Genomic DNA, 14,874 nt, shown 5'->3' with positions numbered 1-14,874 from the left:
CACTATGGCTGACACCAGCACTGCCTGGAAGGGGATGTGAGTGCTGCCCAGCTCCCCTGGTACCCCCAGGGAAGCTCTCCTCACACCCCCAGGGAGGTTCTCCTCTCTCCCAGAGCGGGAGAGGCGGCACAGCGGGACAAGCCGCGGCAAAGATGCGGCACAGTCCATGCAGCCCGACGGGTTCTGCAAAGCAGTAAATTTCCCAGCTACTTGACACATTAATATAGAAGTACAGTCTGTTATAGCAGAGAGAGATTGTCTGAGTCCTTCAGGGGAAAGCAGCAATCCAAAAATGAAAAGTGTGTGCCGGCGACTGCTGGAAAATGTAGTTAACGCTCGGAGCGGAGCCGGTCAACTCCAACAGCGCAGCCAGGATGAGCTCTGGGAAGGCTGCAAATGGCCCTTCCTCACTCAGACAAGGAGATGACATTAACCCCTATTACCAGCAGCTTTGCACCTCTCCCCTCCAATAACAGCCCCTCAAACTGGTACCAGGAACATCCAGAAACCACAAGAACATCCAGGACAAGCCTTCCCACACAGCTGAGCATTTTTTCACCTGCTCGTGAGCCTGCAAACCAGCCTTCCTCATGAGCAGTTCTGGTCCAAGACAGCAGCATCACTAGTGGACCCTGCTCCAGACAATAGCCTGTCTCTCCCTTGTGTTCTCCTGCCTACAGATACCATGGAGCTGGACTAGTGATAGACAGAGATGCAGAGCACAAGTAAAATCACAGCCACTGTTCTATCCTTACCCTCACAGCCCTCTCAGCTCATGCCTGACATCCCATCCCCTGAGTCCCAAACCACAAGTAACAAAGTGACGTGCAGAAACTGGTGCTCCGGGCACAGCTGTGAGCCTGTGCCCCTCCCCAGGCACAGAAATACTTTCATTCCTGTGGAAAAAATTATCAGTACCCATAACCACTACAGTCCCAGTGCTCCCATTGAGAAAACCCCAAGCCACAGGAACACACACGTCAGCCTGAAAGCCCTTCCCTCAGCAAAGGATGCTGACACAGACATGCCAGCAGGTCTCACAGCAGGGAACAGCACTTCCCAACCCCCCAGCGCCACTGCCTGCCCTAATCCAATCAGGAATGCCCCTGAGAGCCAGCAGGGATGTGGAGTGGAGGGATACCCACGGACAGCGGGGACCCCAGCTCAATACCCTGCCACGGTGGCGATCGTTGCCTATGAGGTTACCAGGACTTGGAGAAGGACATCAGAGGACCTTGATTACATTTTTATAGATCCCACAGACTGGGCTGTCAAGGATGGCGTCTCAAGGACGCACTGGCTTTGTCACGGGAGGACTTAATCCTATGGGAGGAGCAGGTGGGACCACGTAGGGATGCGGGCAGGCTGAGTTTGGTGGCAAACACAACTGTGGATAAACTCAAGCTGCAGTCATGCCCTGTAAATTTCAGGAGGCAGCTACAGCCAAGGCACAGGCAAAGTTGCCCTGAAATGCACATCCCACCTGAACTGCCTTGTCTCAAGGTGGGGACAGTTTGGGATTGGTGCTGGGCACAGAGTCCAAATGCTCTCCTCCATCCCCTGTAAATCCCTCTTGGTCCCCTCCTGGATCAGACAGCCCTGCTAATGCCTCGCAGCCCTCCAGCATGACTGTGGATGCTGTTCCTAGTCTTTTACTTGTTGACAGCATCCTTTCCCTGGATCACCTTTCGTTCTCTACATTTCTCTCTCTCTGCCCTACGCAGCTGCTGAGGAAAAAGCAACAGGGTAGAACACCATCTCCATCCCCCCTTACCCCTGGTCCCGCCTTCATTGTAAAAGCCTACAGCTACAAGCAAATTGAATACAGAATAAATCCTGAGGAAGCGAGGAGCGACGCGGTCTCGCGGGAGCGGCGAGCGGCCCGCGGAGGATTTCGTCAACCCCGCGTAATATTAATCACGGGGAAGTTAATGCATAAGGTTTGGTAAGCCAAAAAATACATTTGCACTGTAATTTCTTGTTTGTTCGGAAAGCCGGTGAGGGAAATTGAATGTGAAAGCGATGCCACTAAATTCAATAACAATAAGCCCGTGATTTATCTCCTTCCTTTACCACTCGAGACCCGAACCGCGCGATGCGCCGATTCACGCTCTCCGTCGGGCCCGGGCACGTGCCAGTGTCTGCCACCCTTCGTGGGGACTGTGAGGTACCATCCCCCCCTCTCAGCTCCCAAACTGGGGCTGCAAATAGCCCTGTGGGGCTACATCACACACCGAGGTTGCCGTGTCCTGATGCTACATGCCATACTCAGGGGATCTCTGGGACTCTCCCTAAACACCTTTGGTCCCGCTGCCTGCTCCGGGCACCAGGGATGGCTTTGCACTGGCTGTCCCATCTGGGGACAAAAGGAATGGGACAGCTCAGAGCTTGTGATGGCTGCGTGATCAGTGACTCCACACGACGCTGACGCACGCGGCCGCGTGCGGGCTGAGTCATCCCCGGCTGCTCCGGAGCGCCGAGCCCCACCGGAGGCACTCGCCACCATGGCCCTGGACTATTTTTAGCTGCCAGATCATTCCTGCTGCACGCCTCGGAGCAGAGAGCCTGCATGAGCACCGCGGCTGACACATGCAACTGATGTCCCTCCTCCACATCATTAGCTCCCAATCCATTAAAAGAGACCTCTTCCCACACCGCGGTAAGGGGAGATGACAGATGGATACCCATGGGCTCTTCAAACTGCCACGTCCCCACCTCTACTCAGGGGATGGGTCCCCATAGGGGACTCCAGAGGGGGACATCTCATCTTTGGTGCTCTGCAGGGAGGTGACAGCCTCCTGGACACTGCCCCACCTACGGTACGCTGTGCTCCTGCCTCACTTACCATCCCCTCTCAGACACCTCCTGCTTTGGGGAGATGCAGCGTTCATGCTGCTCCTTCAGCTCTCCAGCTGCAGTGTCCAGCTGTGCCCTCTGACAGGAGATGCTGTCAGCACCAGGGACAGAGACTGTCACCCTAGCAGGGGTCGGATGCCTGCTGGAGTTCTTTCCCCAGCACCCCAGCTGCCTATAGCCCGAGGCGCCTCCAACTCTGCATGAGCCTCCCTGGCACAGGCAGGATGGAGCTGTCAGAGGTGTCACTGTGCAAGGTCTCATTAGTGTACAGAAAGTCAGCACAAAGAAGGCAAATATGCTGAAAGCTCACATTTTGCTTGTGCTTTCCACCTCCTTCACTGATGAGAAGCACAGCAGGACAGCACTGGGGCCTCCTCCTGTCCCTGCATGTCTGCTGAAGGCACCAGCGATACAAGACCTTCCCAAGAACAGCTTCTGTTTGGGGCTGATGCCCTTAAAAGGGGCACCTGCGAGCCAGTTCCAGGCTGGCACACAGAAATGGATGTGCTTCCCTGTCTCCCGACTCATCTTTGGGTTTGGGGTGCAGGAGACACTTGCAAGGACACACCCTGCACAAACCCTCGATGTCCCATCAAGTCTTTGGGGGAAGAGACTGGGGCAAGGAGGTGACATCAAGAATTTTAACCACATGTTGCTTCTTGGCAGCAAAGATTATTGTCTCTAATCGATCCCATTCCTTTGACAGCCCAGTCTAAGAGGCTCATCAGAGCTGATTTTATTGAGATAATGGACTAAGCCGATCTGAAAGCTACAGACTGGTCAACAGAGTGATTTTTGTCAAATTTCCCTGCCAAGCGAGCGGCGTGACACGGCCTCACGTGTTCTCCATTTCAGGCATATCTTCCCTTTCCCTTCTCTGGGTCTTGAATGCTGCCTTTTCACAGCCTTCCCCCAGTAAAACACTCTTTGTGTGATCCTCTGATGGGAAGGGACATGGCAAAAATTAAACGCAGCCACTGAACACCCTTTCCCAGGCGGAGTCACCCGACTGCTCGCTGTGCATCCTTTTTCTCCAAGTTTTCACATTGAGACGGGGAAAGCAATAAAACCGAAACTCACAGTGTTATACCTACTGTGTAACCACCTGTCAGTAAATTTATGAACAATTAGGAAGTGAGAGTGCTTCCCAGGGAGCTATTTGTGCGCGCGCTAAAATGTTCTTTCTGTTCAGAAATATAATCGGGAAACAACTTCTCCAGTTCTCCCTCCTCTTCCCCATTTTTGCTTTTTGCAGTAATTAATCATCTGCTGCTGTGCTTTTGTTCCAGCGGCTCCTGATCCCTGTGACACATCCCAATGGCTCCTTTTCACCACTTTTAAGAAGCCTCAAGAATGGGAGCCCGAGGATGCTCTCTGGGTGCTTTCCATCCTGTCTCTTTTCCATCCTCCCATCCAGATTTTGGGACAGTGGCTTTCAGGACAGTGGCTGTTCCTGCCTGGGCAGTGAGTGCTGATTACTTCCCACCAGTTGAACTCTTCCCCTCTCCAGACCTTTCCTCTCTCCTCACTCCTTCATTACTCTTTCATTTCTTCCCTTTGCTGCCTCCTGTCCTTTTGATACTCAGTTCTGTGTGTGCACATTTCCTTCCCTCTTCCCTTTGTTCTACAAGTCTCTGGGCTTTTTTTCTCATCCTTTTGTTTTGTTTTGTTTTGTTTTTATTTCTCCTCCACTTGCTTTTTTCTACCATCTTTGCTATTCCTTCCAGATTTTCTCTGGGCTCCTTTGCCTCTGAATTCATTGCCACATTGCTGCTGCATCACCTTCATTTGGCCATTTTCACTCTCTTGCCCATCCTCTACTTCTTCAGGGAGGGAGGAGGAGCAAGGTAAGGGTCTGGCTACACCTTCTCAGCCTTTTGCCATTGGAGAAAAAGATCTCAATGGGGCTGGCATGGGGTAGGGGTGACCCTTTCAGAGGCTTGAGGAGCCAGTTGTTATCAGAAGGAAAAAAAAAAAAAAAGTCAATTGGGTTTTGAAACACTTACTGAAAAGCTCTGCCTGCACTGGTGCTGCTGTGAGAGGCAGCAGATGAGACACAGGACCGGCTCTGGGAGAGCATCCTTAGGTGCACATGGAAAACACACCACACAACCACAACCTCAGTACTGTAAATGAAGGCCATAGTCCTCCAAAACCTGCTCTGGTCCCCAGGGTGAGGAAAGTAGCAAACACCGAGATGGGAAAATGGATTGTGCCAACCAGAAACTAAGAGTAATAATGCCAGCAGCTGGAGAGGCTTTAATGAAAAATCCATGGCGAGTAGGACTAAGGCAGTACAGGAAAGGGGTCTCTAAATAAATCAGAACCAGAGGACATCTGAGGAATACCAAAGACCACTATTAGGTAGGGATGGTCAGTATCAATGCTCACTGCCAAAATCTCTACCAGACAGGATCCCAAAGTCACAGCCTCCACAAAAACACTGACCCTGAGCTCCACATTTCAGACTGAAGCATATCCTGAAGCAGCCCAGGCCAAGAAGGCACAGCTGTGACACGCCTGTGGTCTACCACACTCCTCACACCAAAACCATTCTGTGGCACTGTGAGGTAAGACCTCCTGGCTTCTCCTTGGAAGGTTGCACCTCCCAGGAGCAGAGGTGGGCTCTGCAGGGCTCATCCCAGAGGCAGGAGTGCTCGCCAAGGTCCAGCCCCATGACAGCCTCCACTCAAACTGTTTATGAGAAGAGCAGGATGAGGTGGCTCATCTTCTGCTTATAGGAGATTAAATGCTTGTTCTCTCTGCATTCCAAACTCTCCCCAGAACACTCTGACGTGCCACAAAGCCCCGCACATGTCCCCGAAAGCATCTGTCCCCTCGTCATGAGGCAGTGTTTGGAAAAAAAAAAAAAAAAGAGAAGGGAGACAAAAAACCCCTTCTGGCTTCCTGCCATCTACACTCTTATAAACCCTGTTAATGGCTGTTGCAATGAACCAATGCAAGAGACATATTAATAGTGCTACTAAGAGACACATTTACTGTTGACGGCGGTTCCCTGGCAGATTTATCGCTGGGTTGCTGGGAGGGAAGGCTGGGCCCTGCAGCAGCACAATTAAAACCCAATTGAAGACGGGGACAAACAATCAATACCCTCTCCGGCCAGCTTATAGTTTTGCAAAAATACAAATAGAAATTAATTGACCTGAATACAGTTGCTAACTGGCCATTACTGCCTGTTTGTCAGCCCGCTGGCACGGTGAGGCCAGGAAACAGAGGAGAAACCTAAACCTCAGTTTTGAGGCCAGAAACAGGGCTTTGCTCCCATCCCTGTAAAGTGTGTGCTCTGCTTGCAGTAACAGCAAGGACCAAATGCATCTTTGGAAAACTGCTCCCTTCCTCCCAGCACTGAGCAAAGGACTGTATGTTATTCATCCTCACAGAAAGCCCCCTAGAAAGCACATTTTAGCCACCAAGGAACTGCAGTGGGGCTGAATCTTAGAATGGTTTGGGTTGGGAGGGACCTTAAAGCTCATCTCATTCCACCCCCTGCCATGGGGACATCTTCCACTGTCCCAGGTTGCTCCAAGCCCTGTCCAACCTGGCCTTGGACACTTCCAGGGATGGGGCAGCCACAACTTCTCCGGGCAACCTGTGCCAGGGCCTCACCATCCTCACAGGGAAGAATTCCTTCCTTATATCTAAACTAAATTTCCCTTCTTTCAGTTTGAATCCATTACTCCTTGTAACTACAGCTCCTGATGGAGAGTCCCTCTCTGGCTTTCTTTAAGGCTCCTTCAGATACTGGAAGGTTGCTGTGAGTTCTCCATGTAACCTTTTCCACAGGCTGAACTGGGAACACAGCACAGAAGGATTTGCCTCATTGGCCACCACCATCAAAGGGATTGCAAGGTGGCACCTACAGATGGATTTTCTCACAGACCAGCTTAGACAGACTGTGTGGCTTAACACATTGAAAGGGAAATACAGACCCTGCTCAGCATGGACCACTTGACCTGTGCCTGTATCCCCAGCTCCTCTCAGGCTGTGGATAAGCACCACTGCTGAGAACTGCAGTGATGACTGCAGTGGGAGCAATTCAACAGGACTTGCTCACACCAGGAAAGAAACTCCCAGCACAGTTAGAAATGCCTCACCACCAGGCTCTGGACACAAACTATCTCTCACCTCCACCTGCCCAAGCCTGGCAAGTGCCTGCAAAAAGGGGTGAGGAGAGCAGGGGCTGAGCATCACTGCCAGTTCACCTGATTTCATTAGGTGCAAAGCAGTCGGATACTTCACCGGTGTTGACTGGATGGATTAGCACGATTAGAGAGCAGACAGGATAAACAGATTAAACTTCACAGATGGACAGCTCACACGCAACTCAGAAAGGGGAAGAGGGGGAGCTCCGACCAAGGGGATGGAGGGATGTTCCCAATGGATCTCTGCTCCCCTCTTCCCAAGGTGAGCTCTCCGCTCGCCATCACAGCCTGCTGCACACGATCCAGGGTTTCCCAACACACTCCCACTGACACTGGGCAGGAAAACCTCTTGGATAGGTTGCCAGAATCAACCCCTGCCTCCTCCCAGTGAGAAGGATACATAAATACATACATAACTCTGCTGGGGGCTTCTCAGAGACATGTCGAGGCTGAGAAAGTTTTCAGATTTGCTCATTGCAAAATCAATACCCATCAGCTGTTTGAAATTAAAGGAAAGATTAGGTCCTGGTTTTATACACGCTTTATTGTATTCCGAGAGCTTTCTACTCAGCCAAATAAATCTTCTTTAAGAGGATTAGGAAACTTTCATTATCTTTATCTAACCTGAACTAACACTAACTCTGAAAAATTAATCTAGAGGCCGGACAAAAGCCAGTAGCTGGTGCAAAGCCACAAGGATCCAGAGGCAGCATCCATCAGAGTGCTACGGGCACCTGGATTCCCCTCATCAGAACAGCCCCAGGACGCTGCTTTGCAACCCAACAGCATCTGCTACATAGACACACTTGTCCATGAAACCCTGTGCCAAAAGCCCTTTGTGGTCTCACTGTGACTTCAACATTCACAGAATCCAGCCTCTCCCAAAATCACAGGGCCTTGTGCTGCTGGGATCTGCTTCTCCCCCACACACCCTTCCTCCTTCTTCCCCACAGCTTTATGTGCTAAGCATGATGTCATATGGTCTGGAATACCCCTTTGGTCAGTCTGGGTCACCTGCCCTGGCTGTGTTTCCTCCCAGCTTCCCAGGCACCTCCAAATTCCTTATCCATGTGGCAGTGCAAAAAAGCAGAAAAGGCCCTGGCTCTGTGTAAACGCTGCTCAGCAATAACAAACACACCCCTGTATTATCAACCCTGTGTTCAGAATAAGCCAAAACACAGCCCCATATCAGCCCCTAGGAAGATAATTAATTCTACCCCAAAACTGGGACACCATGCAATCCCTGAAGCAGCTGATATTGGTTCCATGTCCATCACCAACAGGGTCTCTAAACCCTTCACAGATCCAGACACCCTTGCAGATCAAACCCCTCCAGGAGGAGACACATTCAGACCTACCTTGCACGATGAGGTGGACGCGCGAGGTCTTGGGGTGATTGTCTGTCTGCACGGAGCAGGTGTAGGGGCCCTCATCGTACACGTCCACGTTGTGGATCTTGATGCTGTACTGGGTCTTGGTGTTGGACAGGATGACCACGCGGTTGTCTATAGACCACTTGTCATTGCCGGCATACAGGATGGTGCTGCGGTTCAACCACGCCACCCGCGTGACCCGGTCATCCACAGTACACCTGTGGCGGGAGAGACAGAGCGTCACACACCTGAGAGCACCCAGGGAGCATCCCCGACCCCAAAACCAGGTGGGAGCAGGATGGGAGCTGCGGCACCGGTTCCCCATCACTGCCAGCACGGAGGTGGCACATGGCGCGGCCGCACAGCCCTGCCCCACATCCTCCCATCACCCGAGATTTCGCATAAACGGCGGGTTCAGCAGAAAGAAACCCTCCCGTTTTCTTTGACACACCACCGGGGAACCGCAGACAAAATTCCGGTCGCATTCGACCTCCGCAAGCCACGCAGACTATCCCTATCTACTATCCCTACCCCCCCGCCACCTCCATCAGCCCCCTCCTCACCCCCGCCATGCGCTGAGAATTTCAGATGAAGCTGTAAAATCTGCTGACAGTTGGTCTTGTCGGCACGCCCTCGAGCCATCCCCGGGGTGATATACGGGGGGACAGGGGCCGCAGAACACGCGCAGGGAGAGGGGAAGGAGAGGAACAGCCAGAGACGGCCAAGCCAGCACACAGAGAAGGGAAGGGAACATTTGGATAAGCAGCTGTAAATCCTACAAGTGCCTTGAAAACACAGCGCGGTCGTTTCCATTATTTATTTCCTGCCTGGCTCCCACCCTCCCCGCTCCGAGGCACGCGGGAGCTCGGCAGCTCCGGCCCACAGCACTGACTTACACTTGGCAAAGAGTGGGGGGGGGGGAAGGGAATCAAAATGTTCCTGGAAAACATGGCTTTTTCGTTCTGTTTGACAGATTTTTCTCCATCTATTTACTCGTGGCCTTCTCTGCTGCCTCCATTGCACCCACGGCAAAAGCACCAAGCATTTGGCTAAATTAAGAGCCTGGCACCTCTCAGGAGCTTCACCTTTCCCACCTGAGGACCACAGTAGGGAAGCTGTCCCTTGGCATGAAAGAAAACCGGGAAAACCAAGCTAGGTGTGCGGTAGTGCCAGTGATGGAAGTGCTACCGCAGCTTTGTGCAGCTGAGATCGCAGGAAAAGGCACCTACAGTCAATCAAGAAACTCATGTGAGTCCCTCTCCACATGCCTGTAAATTCGGAGAGAGGCTGGAAGGCTGTTCCTGTCCTTGTCCCCACCACAGCACCTCTCCTGCCCAGGTTTCCGAGGTGTTATATGCCTCCCTCGCTGAGACTGCAGAGCGTCACCTCGATCGAGATTATTAATCGGGCGGAGGGAAGGGGCGACACTTGGCATGTTTGAGGGTCCCCCCGGGCGCTCAGTTCAGAGGAACGAGCCATATATCCTCCCGCAAACAAGTCCTTTTCCCCTTGCAGGAGCCGTTCGTCTCTGCCAGCCACACCATGCACGGACACCGGGAAAGACGGATGGCCCTGGATGGCCCTCCCCACCCGCCGCGGCACTGCCAGAATGCCGGGAGCCTGCCCGGGTGTCAGACATATCCCAGCACCGGCTCAGCTCTGCCAGACCAAGGCGGCCTCGTGCCGGCAGACGGCACCATCCTTGTCGGGAAGCCGAGTCCTCTCTTCTCGTTCAAATTAACTGGGGGAGAGCTGAGCACAGCCGAGTGAAGTTCGGCCCTGGGGGATTCCAGTCTAGTGGACTATTACTGCTGTCTCACTTCATTATAATGAATAATAAAGAGATACTTACACACGGTTTCTGTAAATTATTCATCGCGTGCACCGAAAAATCAGGGCAGCAATATGTAAAACAGACAACTTGCATGTCTGCGCTCATATAAATATCCAGACTACAGCCCTGCGAGGTGCTCTTGGGTCCCCTCATTAGGGGTGAAGCACAAGGACTAGGGTTTGAAGTGACAGGGACGAGAAGCTCGCGCTGAGCACGTTCGACTGTCGCTGCCCGGCTTCGGCTGGCGCGTATGGGATGTGCTTCCCAGGGAAATCTGAGGCTGGTCCAGGACACCCAAGAACTGGGGCGGTTCATTTTGCGTTTACAGCTCGTATTTACAACTCAGAGCTGCACCTGCACAGGCACACAGGGGTGTCCCAGGTGGACACGTTCATGTGAGGGAGGGGAAGAACAACATCGGCCTCCCTTGTCTGTGGTGACAGGTACCGCCCTAGAAACCACTCAGAGCGAGGGAGCAGGGACCTGAGACCCCTCTAACAAACTCAGGGCAAGAACAAGGAGGAAAAGGCTCCTCCTCCCTGCTCCTTGAGCTAATTCTTCAATTGCTGCCACTCAATAGCTAATTTAGGACCAAGTCCCTTTGGCTCCGATTGTGCAGCATTGTGCTCCTCTCCACCGGAGCCTGGGCTGTCCTCTGCAGCTACAGGTGATCAGGAAAACCACCCTCCTTCAGAAAACCAACCCTCCTGCACCTCCTGGAAATGTGTCAGAACCACCACCAGCAGAAAACCCACCAGCCATCAGCTGGCATGGAGCACAGCATTCCTGGAGGCACCTTCTCAGCTGACCTTGCCTTCCTGCCAACAGTCTTCCTGTGCCTGGACAATTGACACTACAAAGGAAATACTGATGGACAGCCTGGCACAAGGAGCACCTCCTCAGCTTCTTTACCTGTCTGGGAAAGCGATCTCCATTAGCTGCTAAGCTCCCTTGTCTGCTGAGCCGTCTTTGCTACCCATTTCCAATTGACCAGGATTATGATAATGTCTCCAGTAAGCAAACAGGTAAAGAGACTTCTGCAAAGTGTTTAGATAAAGCAGACAAGCTCTGACAAAGCTGGATAATAAAGCAGGCCAGGAGGTTTTCCCTTGAAGGGATCTAATTAAAACCAAAGACAAACCCCCATTAACAGTCTCCTGAAGGCGTATCCATCTCCAGAAACTCTGCTTTATGAGTCCAGAAGGGACAAAAGACAATAAAGGGCCTGTCAGATGGGAGGAAAATAAACCCATCCTGGCTCTGCAGTTCACCTGGAGAAAACCCATCAGCAAGGCAGGGGGAATATCTTGGGAATGATATCATCAGCCCAAACCTTAGCCCCCAGCACACACCGTGTCCTGGCTCCCCCACGCAGCCCTTCTTCATGCTCCTCCATCCCCACATCCCACTCAGACCCTCACTGCCTTCAAGCAGAGACTTTTCACCATCTGCAAACCTTCAGCTGCCTCCAACCATGACTTCTCTCCTCCAGAGCAGCTTGCAGGAGAGCTTCAGAGGCTGGGCCTTGCCCAAGCTCCAGCCCCTGGCGCTCACAATGATACATGTGGCCTCTCGAAGGCTTCATCTCCTGAGGCCCATATTAATCCCCTCTCTGTGGGAGGACGAGAGCTGCCGTAGGGATCCCAGTGCTCCACCAGAGACAAGGGCGCTGAACCTGAACGCGGCAGCGCGAGAAGATGCATGAGGGTGGGAGCCGGGGGCACCGGCGCTGCGCCGCTTCCCCTCTAATTGCCCCTATTCCTCATCCTTAAATGCTAATTTTGAAGTTTGCCACGGAATTATTTCACTTAGTGTCAACAATACAGATAACTCCGCTGATGTGCCCTTTGTGTTCGGCGGCACAAAGTGACCGTCCCCCTCCTCCTGCACCTATTAGGAGAGACCCCCGCGCCGCTCCCGCAGCAGGCTCCTGCCCAGCCCCATCAATGACACTGACAGCACCACTCCTACATGTGGGACGAGTCACAACACCCTCCACCTTCATCCTCCACCTTTCCCAGCCTCGTCAGGGACCTTTCCTGCACTGCTGACTCATCCGAGCACGAGGGTAAAGCCTGGGGCTGCCCTCGACACCTGCCCAGTGGTGAGGGAAATATCTTGTCCATGGTCAGCACAAGTTTTCTGGAACTAATTTGGAGGGATAAATGGCACACAAAGAGTTGGAGGCATAAAGCAAGTCTTGACCCTCTCTGCAGGTCAAAAATATCCTGAGGATATTTTGCATGAGACCCCAAAATGTAGATGTGCATCCTGAGAAATGCTTGTACCTGCACAGTTGAGGCAACTGGTCCCTGTCCATGCCAAGAGGCTGGGGAGAGATGATCATCTATGGATCAACCCAAATTTGTTGTCCATGGTGGGATTTTTGGGCTTCTCTTGGAGTTGGACTCGATGTTCCTTGCTGGTCCCTTCCAACTGAGGATATTTGATGATTCTATCATTCAACCCCCTCCTCTTCCTTATTCAAACCAACAATGCTCTACTTTTAAACTCCTCTATGGCCCTTCAACCCCAAACTGCTTCTCTCTGCTGCAGGTAACGTGTCTCATCAGGATGACAAATGGAGATGCCAAAACCAGGTGCAAACTTGCCAGCTGACCCAGTTTTCAGCAGCTAAAATAGCTCACCCAGATCGGGAGAGAAGCCCCTTGACAGTGACCAGGTGATGCTTCACCCTGGGATGCTTCCAACCAAAAACACCTGTCACAGGGGCAGAGCAAACCCCCTTTTCTCCGAGAAGAAATTGCTAATTACGTTTGCCGGGGGTTCCTAATGGGATTTCTCCTTTGCTTCCAATATTCACCCCGGTTACACAGTGAACGGGCTCCGAATGCTTTTTATTCTGGGCGGCTGGAGCAAAGGCAGAGGAGATTTATTTGTAATCATCGGAAATAAACACACTTCCTCAGAAGTAAACACAAAAGAACAGAACCTGGCTGGGCTCCCACTTCGTTAAAGATGCAAATGAGAAGCAGGCCATCAAAACACGGCGGCTCCTCTAATCCTCTCCCAACAATGTATCCCGCCACATTATCCATAGGGACAATGGCAACCATGGCTTGTGATGACGGGTCTCGCACAATAGCTCCTGAGGGCAGGATTGCACTGCCTGGGCTTCCATCACTGCTATCCATGATATTTATCCTTGGGAAACACTTTGTCTTTAATCCCGATCACTTCTGCTGGCATCTGCCTCCTCTTTGAGTCACCCACGGTGTCCCTTCTCCCCTCTCTCCCACACACCCTGGTGCCTGGATGTGGGGTGCACACCTCCACACCATCATCACGTCATACCAGAGCCCTGAGGATGGAGAAGACCCAGGATGTGCCATTTGGCATTGCCCAGCACAACCACCTCCCGTCCAGCCCTCACCAACCACTCCACAAGTCCCGATCCATCACCACCCCTGCGGGAAAACAAGGAGCATGGGATGCTTAAGAGCTCAGTCAGCCTAAAGTGTTCTGCTTTTCTCCATAACATCCCTCCCTCCCCACTGTACACCAGTCAGCCACTGCCTCCCACAAAGCCACCAGCTCTCGCTCTCTGCAAGTTTAATTAATTGCCTGGCCCTACCACTTCTGCTCCGATTCCCCAAGCGCTCCCACTGCTGTACAAACATGCTCCAGACCACTGGCAAAACTCTTCCCTGCAAACAAACCCCCCTCCCTAGAGCCCTACGAGGGCTACAGGACCGTCCTGCCCTCCCTAGAGAATAGGGGCTTGTCTGGGAGGGGTTTTCCCCACCAGTTCCCCTGTGGTGGCAGTTTGCCCACCACCGAGCACCAGAATAGAAGCTGCTCCTCGTGAAAAATCAAAGCCCAAATTGATACATTAGAGGTTGCTAAATATAAAATATCCATCTGCAAAGATAATAAGCCTGCGAGGGCAGAGGCTGTCGAGTTGCTCCATTTCAGATAGTTTAATGGTGTTTTGGTCCATGACTGCAGCTCCCAGACATTAGAATGATAACAAGATGATGAGGAGGGCGGGAGCCGTCTGTGCGAGGCGTCAGAAGTCAAGACAATGCTCAGTGTGCAGTCCCCGAGGGGGCCATGCCACACAAAACACTGCCTGGTCTGCACTCAGCGTTTGCAGGGCTTTGGGTGGCCTCTGTGACAGCCCAGGGGATGCAAAGGCTGAGCCTGAGGCCGGGTCACTGCCAAGCTTGAGCTGATGTTAATTTGGGGATGGGGGTCTGAGCCCGCCTTTGCTCTCAGGGGTGGACCCAGGTACCACAGCACGATTCTAAGGCTGACACAGGCAGAGTTGTGCTGCAGGTGGCTTGGAATCTTAGTTTGAACAGGGAAGGCATGCCCAGTGAGGTGGAGCTGCTGCAGTGCCCCCACTAACTGATCCCATCTCCTCCCCAAAGCCATTCATGGGATTTTCTGAATTAATGCTCCACATCGAGCAAATCCAGAAACAGCCAGCTCTGTTAATGCGAACCAGGCTTTGCCTTTGGTTCCTAAAGCCCTTCTTTCACTCCTCATTGCTTCTGCTTCCAGCTTGTAGGGACACATGTCACCCTGACAACATCATCAGCAAGGGGAAGGGGGACCCGACAGGGTTGGGTGCTCCCGGTTCCCATTTCCTTTTCCCACCACAAATCCCTTGTTTCTGACACAA

At 52.5% G+C, this 14,874-nt stretch overlaps 1 protein-coding gene across 12 annotated transcripts in view; it reads right to left on the bottom strand.

Annotated features, from left to right (window-relative positions):
• OPCML (opioid binding protein/cell adhesion molecule like) overlaps positions 1-14,874 on the bottom strand; it is a 334,646-nt gene that overhangs the window by 19,679 nt on the left and 300,093 nt on the right. For all 12 annotated transcript variants that reach the window (XR_004360702.1, XM_032709420.1, XM_032709419.1 and 9 more), the window contains one exon: positions 8,378-8,610. Coding sequence is in view for 11 of the 12 variants with exons in the window: in XM_032709420.1 (XP_032565311.1) it covers positions 8,378-8,610 (233 nt within the window). In the remaining variant the exon portion in view is untranslated. The remainder of the gene's footprint in view (positions 1-8,377; positions 8,611-14,874) is intronic.

The sequence above is a fragment of the Chiroxiphia lanceolata genome, chromosome 23 (genome assembly GCF_009829145.1).
Source record: "Chiroxiphia lanceolata isolate bChiLan1 chromosome 23, bChiLan1.pri, whole genome shotgun sequence".
In the NCBI taxonomy this organism is placed as follows: Eukaryota; Metazoa; Chordata; class Aves; order Passeriformes; family Pipridae; genus Chiroxiphia; species Chiroxiphia lanceolata.
Note: the sequence above shows the minus strand (reverse complement) of the source record. Positions and strands in the feature narration are given on the sequence as shown.